The 9507-nt window shown below is 40.7% G+C and overlaps 1 protein-coding gene across 1 annotated transcript; it reads right to left on the bottom strand.

Moving 5' to 3' along the window:
• Positions 1-5796: 5796 nt before the first annotated feature.
• oprk1 (opioid receptor, kappa 1) lies at positions 5797-9507 on the bottom strand. The gene is made up of 4 exons (XM_042429006.1): positions 9465-9507; positions 8992-9347; positions 7766-8118; positions 5797-6879 (listed from the first exon to the last, which is right to left on the bottom strand). Exons 2-4 carry the CDS (start codon positions 9234-9236, stop codon positions 6341-6343), a joined length of 1137 nt encoding a protein of 378 aa, XP_042284940.1. The 5' UTR covers positions 9237-9347; positions 9465-9507; the 3' UTR covers positions 5797-6340.

Below are 9507 nucleotides of genomic sequence, written 5' to 3'. Positions count from 1 at the left end.
AGTATGTCGTGCATATTGCAGTTTACAGTAAAAATCTGTAAGTATAACACTTGTGAAAAGTGCAAATTAACAGTAAGAAACTGCAATCCTTTTGGCAATATATTTACTGTAAAAGTGGAAAATAACAGTTTTATGCTGTATTTCTAAAATTTCTAAAACAGCAACAAACTGTTACTTTCTGCAACAGTAAGACACCTTTAATTTTGCAGTAAATTAATGGCAACCCTACTTTTGGGAAGTAGTATGGGTACTTGGGGGGTCCTAGACGGCAGCAGTTCACTGCAGCTGGTCAAGGATACCTCCTGTCGTGGTAATTCACCTCTTGCATTTGACTTCCATGAAGAAAGAAACAATTTGTCAGTATTATATTGTCACACTTTCTTTAATGCTCAGAGCATGACTCACTCAACCTTGATACACACATACAAGCTGCTGCAGAGGAGTGAGCCTGAAGAATGGGCTGAATAAATAAATCCTTTATCTCTTTCACACCAACCTCGAGGAGTAGTTGTGACTTCTCTGTGCATGGTTATACCCATACAGAGATGGCTGGATATGCTTCAGCATGAACAGATGTTCTTTGTTCCTCTTTCACACAAGAACATACTGTTCAGATGCACAAACATTGTTTCTATGACTGTCACTAAGCATTTTTAACCTTTCAGAAGTTCACATAAGCATTTATATTCATACAATAATTTCCCTCACACCCACTACCCTGTAGAAACAGGGCACTCACTGTGGCTGGTCCCAGGTGCCCGACCAGTATTCCCATTTGCTCCTCCTAGCATGGGGGCTTCAGTGGGATCTGGAAGGCAGTAGTTCACTGTGGCTGGTCCAGCTTCACACATACTCTACTGGGGCTGGCTGGATGGCTGCAATTGTCTGCGTCTAATTCTGGTCGGCCCTTAGTGGGGGAGTACCCGGGGAGGGGAGACACTGGGAGAAAGCCCCAGGAGGCAGCAGCTCACTGCAGCTAGTCCTGGTTTGCTCCGTGATGGAACAGCCTCCATCCTCCCTGGGGACCACTTACCCAGGGAGAACCCTAGAAGGCAGCAGCTTGCTGTGGCGGGTCTGGACTACTAATGGGAGAATATACAAGGTTTTAGTGGGTATAAAGCCTCCCATCCAGGAGACATCCCAACTGAGGAGCAGACCTCTTGTTACAGCCCTATCTGGGCAGACTGGAGGAGCAACAGCAATAATAGCAACAACAGCACTTGGTGGACACATTTGTGTTCCCGGGCCAACCCAAGGTATTGGCTCGCTGGTCCATAAAAATCGTGCGATTTTCATGTCTCCACAGTAATCAGATTACATGAGTAATCAGATTACACCAACAGTAATCAGCTTACATAATAGCAGTAACGCCACTGATCAGTATACTCGGTGGAGCCCATCTCTGTGTCTTCAGTTAAACGTTTTTATAATCTTAAAATTAATAAAAACATTTTCTGACACTCAGCTGTTACAGTGTTGACCTATTATTAATAAGGTGGCAGGAGCAGCTAACAGTCTAATCAGATAGCATCAATCACATACATTTTCTTCAGGAAATGCACATTCAAGTTGACATTTATAACTGTATACATGATGGCCTATCAAAAAGTGAAAATCCCATGAGCATTTATTAAATGATTACCAACATTTTCAACTGCATTATTTCCCAGTTGAAAGGATAAACGCCAGCCAAAGGGATTTTTCACAACCTGGCAACCCCAAACTTATTCTTTATAATGGCTTTCGACAGATCAATAAAGTATTACTGTAAGCATAAGAGTGCCTTACTTAGCCAGTTAAGCTTAATATAATTAACAGTACATAATACTTATACACATAATATTAATAGCACATCTACATTCTGTTTTTCCCCCTAGTGCTGTTATCTGTAGTGTAAGCTTTATCCAGCAAATGATGAGTGACATTTTCTCCTTTGAACAATGACGCCTATTAAAGCCTTATTAAACACAAGAGCCTATTACTGAACCTGGCCATATGGAATGGCTTGTTAATGCACACGCACCTTGACAAACAAAAAGAGAGAGAGTGGGGGGAAAAAATGCAGTAATCTTGGTCATTATGGCTGACAGCTTCATCAATGCACAAAAGGACAGATTGATTTAATTTGCCTCTCAAATCTCTGAGAATGCCTGTCAGCTGCCGGAAAGAGTGCTGCACCCTCCAAAAGCCTTTGACAAATGTCCACTATGAGAAAAACAATTGTTCTTGCAGTAAAATAAAATTCAAAAGTAAAATAATTGCCCACCACTGCACCACTGAGACCAGGGTTCAATTACTTACACGGGAAACCTCTGATTGGTTGTGCATTCACAAACACAAATGACAGTGTTTGCAGTTGGAAAGTCTGTGAGGGATCACAGGCTTGTTGCTGCCGTATAGCAATTCCTACTCAACAAGTGCTAAAATACAGAACACACTGTGACAAAATGACCCAAATGACCATTTTCTGATCTGATACCCGTATAGGCAGGACAACATTTCCTTCCAAAAATGTTACAAATGACTGTTGAAAAATGGATTGATATGACCATTTTCCTGATCTGCCACCACTACTGAGTTAAGAATTAGTCAAGTTTGGGCACAAAAAATACTTGGTTAGGGGAAGGTTAGGGCTGGACATTTCCACCAACTCTGTGTATCGTGTATTAGTTAGTAACAAGTAATTGCTTTGTTAACATAATAAAGGCCTTAAAAGTAGTTACAAATTTACATTTGCTCGCGTTGCCCAGTTGGTAGTTCAGCCTAGGGTCAAAAATTTGTTGACTCTTGAAGGAAAATGGGATGCAAACTGTGAAGTCTAGTGTCAAAGTTTGCTTTTTCGACCTAACCACCATCCCTGACCTCTCAAAGGTTTTGCTGTGCTATAATGGTGTCATGCTACTTCAGGCCTTGTCAGGTAAATGTAAATATAGATTGTTTAAGGAATTTGAACAAATGACAAATGCTGTAAGGACAGTCTTTACGTTTTTTTCTGGGCACTTGCAGAGTGCAAGTGGGGGGTAGTGTAAACCCATGCAGTTGTTATGTGTATCAAAGGAGTCAGAAGAGCAGAGTTAGCAGTGATAAGGTCTGCAGAACAGGGTGAACTGAAATGTTTAAGGCTACTTTGGCAATCTAGTCAAATATTGTTTGTGTTTCTGCTGCAATCACACCATCAGAGGTACTTCATCTTCAAGTGTTTCAGCCTAGATTACAGTAATGTCATCAGATATTAAGCTGCTTGTAGAACTTCACAACAAAAGGTAGGTCCAGGTGGCACTTGGCCCTCTATTGCAAACTGAGTCATCCCATTCATAATGTTCTAGACACGTCCATGTTCACACCTGGGTAGTGAAATTGGTAAATCCCAAATCTAGAGAGGCACAGCAGCAGCAACATATCCTCAAGCTCCTCACGCAGTGGCTGAATTTGCGGTCATTGAAAATTCCTCTGCAAGGCCACCAACACAAAAACGACTGACAATTAGTACAATGAGCCCTGGACTTCTGCTTTTCAGTCAGTGCGCTCACCATGGAAACACAAACTTTGTATTTCAGTTGAATAGAATTGATACAGGATTGACAAAAATACCATTTGCAAAGTTAGTTATAATCTCATGGCTGTTTTGTGATGCTAGTCCATGTTTTTCTTCCTTGAACTACAAGAAAATCATTAAGGACAGAAATGAACCCCCACCTTTAAATGAAGCGAGCTCACATTTTACAGCTTTATTGTGGCTTAGTTGCACATGTATGAAGTATATTTTGACATTCAAAGCTTAAAGATACAGCAAAATATCCAACAGATACAGTGAGTTTACAATGCAGCACTTACACATATATGGTGCTCAGACCTGAGCTCAATTCGGCTCATCATTTGTTTATGAACACAGTTAGAATTGAATGCAATCTCATGTACTGAATAAGTTACAGTATTATAGGAATAATTAAGAAATACATGCTGTAACTAACAGTGGGATGTCCACTGTAAGACTTCAGTTTTCTCAGAGATAATGCTACAATAACTTTAAGCAGTAAGCTTATACCAGAATATAAAATATACTACAAAAATGGATGTGGCTAATTGCTGAGCAAGCTGAGGCCAAAGATAAGGCACACAAAACAAGGCACAAAACACAGTTTCTGCTATAACTACTGTATCATTACCAGATTTAGACATAAAATATTGAATTTCAGCTTTACGTTTAAAAAAAACCTCAAAAAATCCCGTTGATCTGGTGACTCCTATAAAAGCTACAATAATCCAGAAACAATGACAGAAAGATGAATGACTTTTTACATGATGAAACATAGATGTGATATACACTGAGCCATATACATTCCTTATCTGTATACATTCAATAATTGTTATTCAATATAATGAACTGATTAAACAGGAAATAATCACTGCAGCCAATGTCAAACATATAAAGCTGAAAAGCCACCGCCTTGCTATTTGAATTAAGGGCTTAACGTCACATTCAGGCTGTCATTTATCTATGTACACAAAAAAAGCTGCACTTTCTGTCAAGAGAAAACCTCATTTTCATGTGTTGGCCAAATTGAAGGATCACATTTTCTCTATAAGAATTACACCTGTGTTTTTGAAAATTCACAAAAACCTGCTGCTTAAACAAAAAACAAAACAAAACAAAAAAACCCCCACATGGTTGTCAAGCTGAAAAGATTAAATTGCGTTAAACACAAAAAGCCCTGCTGTGTAGATACAGTATGGTATTGTCATGTCGACTGTTGCCTTGGAGCCCTCTGCCCAGTTTTCACATGTACTAGTGCTTCAGACAAGGTGAGAACATGCCTGAATGACAACACTATGTACAATATTCGACTTATCCTTGATGAGATGCAGCATCACAGCTGAAAGTGTTCAAAGCTGTAATACACTGTCAGATGTAATAATAGTTTCTTAAAGCACAAAGTTCAGCTTTAAAGAGTAGTAGCCACTGACGTTTCGACACTGAAGCCTTGTCAAAGTCAACCATCTTGTCAAGGAGAAAACACTTTGTATTCAATATCTTCTTGCGGTGAGTTACAGAGGATGGTCCCTGAGACATTATCACATTTTCTACAAGGTTTTACTGCAAAAGTGAGACTATTCAAAGATATTCACAAATTCACAATAGAGCAAAGAACCAAACTACAATTCACATAATACACAATCAGTGTAATATGATGCTTGAAATGCGATTTGATCCCAAAATAATCAGGGACACTTTCATTCTTTCAAAATACCACTTGATCTTTTTATGCATGTGAGAACTATATTAATCACTTTAATTTGAAAACCTATAGGACAATTTACATATGAATACACTGTAGCTACATGATAAAATACTTTTGGTTTGTCTGTTTTGACATCTTTTATCAATATATGAAGAGATTGGCATTTGTTAATATGAATAATGTGAAAAATGACGTCATGTACATGTTAATAATTAGTCTTCAGTTTTTTAATGCATTAAGCTTCAATTCCTTCATAAGGGATTTCATACATTACGAAACACTATACAGTGATCCAGTATCCAGCTGTGGTGTGATCCCAGGAGCATCTTTTTCAACCATCACTGTCTCATAGGCTTTTGATATAAATGTCATCTTAAAGGATAAATCTGGTGTTTTTCTATTATTTTTCTTACTGTCAACAAACCCCAAGCCCATTGGTTCCTACATAAAATATAAATCTTAAAAAAAAAAGTCACATACTGTTTATATACAGTACTAGTCAAAAGTCCTGACGCACCTTCCCATTCTCTTGAATGAGAAAGTGCGTACTGTTTTATTTAAAAAGTCTCAGGAATTTCCTAAAACGGCTGGGCATTTTAGTTTTTAGCAAATGTTACTCAAACAGGTGCAAAAAGTGCATTTGTTGTGGACTATTTTCAGTGGCGGATTGGTACGCATTTGGTGCTCTAGTGAATATTTCGTGGCAGAGAAACAGTGGCATTGGGTCAAAATAAACTACTGGGGCTCTGTTCATTGTAATAAAGGAACACGTCATCCTGTACAACTGTGTGGCTCATTGATGTGTTGTTAATAGTTTTTGTACCACAATGGAGGAATAAGCTACTTCTTACTAAGTAGTACATACTAATACTTGTTTTCGTAGGATCATTCAGCGTTGGTTTTAGTCTTTTGATGGGATTTGCGGACAATAAGACAAATGTAGAATATCACCAGTCTTATTCTTTAAGTGACTATGCTTTTGAAGAAATAACAACTACTCTCACTTGCCGCCCTCAGATGGCAGTGGTGATTTGAGTCAAGCCCAGGTCATTGGAGTCCTCCCAGCCCTGATAGGGCATGGAGGACACGTCCATGGCTAGTCATACGGGCCTGGCTTGCCTCATACCTCCCCTGGCTTCTGTGGGACACGAGTGATCCCGTAGGGTGCTCCTCACCCGACTCACACCCTGGCAGTCCCCGTGTCCCTGTGCACCAGGACAACAAAAGTCTCTGAAGCACCTCTTGAAGTTCTCATCAAGAAAGGCGTAGAGGATAGGGTTGAGGCTGCTGTTGGTGTAGCCTAGCGCCACACAGAAGAAGTAGGCGGCCATGACGGGAGTGGTCTCGGGCACATTGGCCGACAGAGCCTTGACCAGGATGAAGATGTGGATCGGCGTCCAGCACACCACGAAGACGGCGACCACCACCAGCACCAAGCGCGTGATCCGACGCAGGTTGCGGTCCTTCTCGCGTGAGCCCGACAGCAGACGCACACTCTTCAGCCGCATGACCATCAGTGTGTAGCAGACAGTGATGATGATGACGGGCGCCACAAAGGCAAAGATGAAGACACAGATCTTCATCAGGGTATCCCAGTAGGAGTAGGGTTCAGGGAACTGTAGGGCACATTCTGTAGTCCCTGTTAGTTGTAGAATAAGACAAATGCAAAGACACAGTTGTATTTAATTCAGGATTATTTGGTCATAAACTAAAGTTTTGAACAAACAAAACTTTTGACTTGATGATGGTGATGGATGAAAAGTCATGGGAACACCAAAGGTATTACAATTCATCCTGAAGACGGCAATCCACCCAATGGTTGTCTAGAAATTTCACTGAAAACTTGAAAAGTCAACTTCAAGATGGTGCTGGAGGAAAAGCCTAGGGATCATAAATGTCTGTACAAAATGTCATACCAATCCATCAAACTGTTGTTGAGGTATTTCAATCGAAGTGTTGGACTGACCAACAGAGCCACGCCGCTAGCATGACTAAAAATCATAATGTCAGATCCTAAAATGGAGTCGGGCTGACACCACAGAGAGACTAGTCTAATAACTCTGGGTAAAGTGCTCTGTGCCTCATTGAAAGGAGGCTCATTGTCAAAGTGGACAATCTATTAGAATGTCACCGAAAGAAAAAAAAAATCTTTCAAGTTCTATTCTCAATCGAGGAAGACCCATTATGTCTGTCATAGCTTCAGAAAATCAAGCAGCTGTAATGTAGGCTCTCATCAAACCTACAGAACATCCTCTTCACTTCATTGCTTTTCCTGCAGCCAATTAAGCTATTTCAAGCCAATCCTGTGAAACATCTAAAGTGGAGTCACACGACTACATAAAAGTGTGAATGTTGCATTTTGGTCATTTTTCCAGTAGTACCATCTTTAGTTTCTCTGTATGTGCTTTTGAGTTTGTTGTGACACACACACACACACATACATATATACATATATATTGTATATACAGTATATCAATAAAAAGTTGGTAAGAAAAAAAGTGTGAATGTTTGAAAGTTCAAGATACCGTTATTGGTTTTGGTGCTGCCAAGTATCATTGCTGGTATCCCGGCAGCAGACGACAACACCCAGATAATCACATTAATGATCTTGGCCTTGACGGGTGTGCGGAAATCCAGGGCCTTGACGGGGTGGCACACAGCCACGTAGCGATCAACGCTCATCATGGTCAAAGTGAAGATGCTGGTGAACATGTTGTAGTAATCAATGGAGATGAAGACTTTGCACGCCACTTCACCAAACGGCCAGGAGCTGAGCAGATAGTCGGTGCTCTGGAAGGGCATGGTGGTGGTGACCAGAGCATCAGCCACAGCCAGGTTGAAAATGTAGATGTTGGTGGCTGTTTTCATTTTGGTGTATCTGTAGTAGGAAAAGAACGAAAGCAGAGGGAAACACGAACAGGTTGACTGTGTTGATTGTGCTTTGTGTTCATTCTTTGCTGTTTCAATCAAAAGAGGAACAAGGTCAATGAAACTATTTTTCAGATAAGGATTAGTGATGGGGCTTAACTGTTCTCCTCACTAAACAGATTAACTTTAGCAGCCAAAGTACACACACAAAGTCTAATAAAAAGGGAACCAAATGGAGGGAAATGTCTCCAATTCCATTAACACTGCCTTATTCAAGGCTGGAACGTGTAATTTATCAAAGTTAATTTCACATCCAACACTTGACATGATGTAACATGAAATGGAACAGATTGACTTTGAGAGGAAATATTGAATTTACAATCACTGCAAGACTTGTTACAATTTATAATGTACTGTGGTCATTGGTGAAGGAAAAATAGCTCAGGATGCTGGATTCAAATCAGTTTACCAATAAAAAAAAACCGCCCAAATGCACCTTTAAGCACATGCGCAGGAAAACGTGCGCAAACACCAAATAGTGGAAGACGCAGAAATACAAGAAATATAAAAGTAAAGACATTTCTAAGCTTTGCTTTTCTACTTTATCACTGTTGATTTCCATTTACGGCCCTGCAGGGACCTGGATGCAAGTGACTCTGAACTCAACACAGTCATGACAGCAGCTGAACAAACACTTGCGTCCCGCAATTTCATGTATTATACTATTCAAACATGTATACACACCGCATCCGCTTTTGTTCTGTGAGCCATATGGGCATGCAAGTGCACACGTTATATTCCTCACTTTATGACATGAGGCAGACGCTGTCATTGCTTTAGACATAACATGCATAGCTTACATATTTCAAAGCTGAAAACTCACCTAATGATGACATACATCACCAAACAATTGCCTACCAAGCCCACCACAAACACCACGGAGTACACCGCGACTATAATTGGGATGATGGGCGACATGGGCTCGGGCTCAGCATCCCAGGTGCCGTTGGGTGTGTAGTTGAAGATGTCCGATAAGCCGGGTTGCCAGGTGAAGTTTGGGACGCACTCCTCAGGCTGCCCCGTGGGACATCTGTCATCTTTATAGATGTGCACCACGCCGCTCTCCATGGTGCTGAAAACTGCCTGCACCGTCCGGGCTGCTGGGGGGGTAAAGTGACCGCTCAACTGAGACAAATATCGGTCAAAACAGCTGGATTTCCAACGACTGCTACACACACACTAAAAAATAGGGAAAAAAACAGAAAATTTCTCTATTATCACAGATTATGGCTCCAGAGTGCAACAGCCCGCGCTCAAGGACAACACCATCATTACCTAAGTGTGAAACCACCCTACCTGTTTTTTTTTTTCTGCTTCCAAAAAGTTCGTCCTAATTAAA

The sequence above is a fragment of the Thunnus maccoyii genome, chromosome 12, assembly GCF_910596095.1.
Source record: "Thunnus maccoyii chromosome 12, fThuMac1.1, whole genome shotgun sequence".
Lineage (NCBI taxonomy): Eukaryota > Metazoa > Chordata > Actinopteri > Scombriformes > Scombridae > Thunnus > Thunnus maccoyii.
This window is presented reverse-complemented; position numbering and strand designations above follow the sequence as displayed.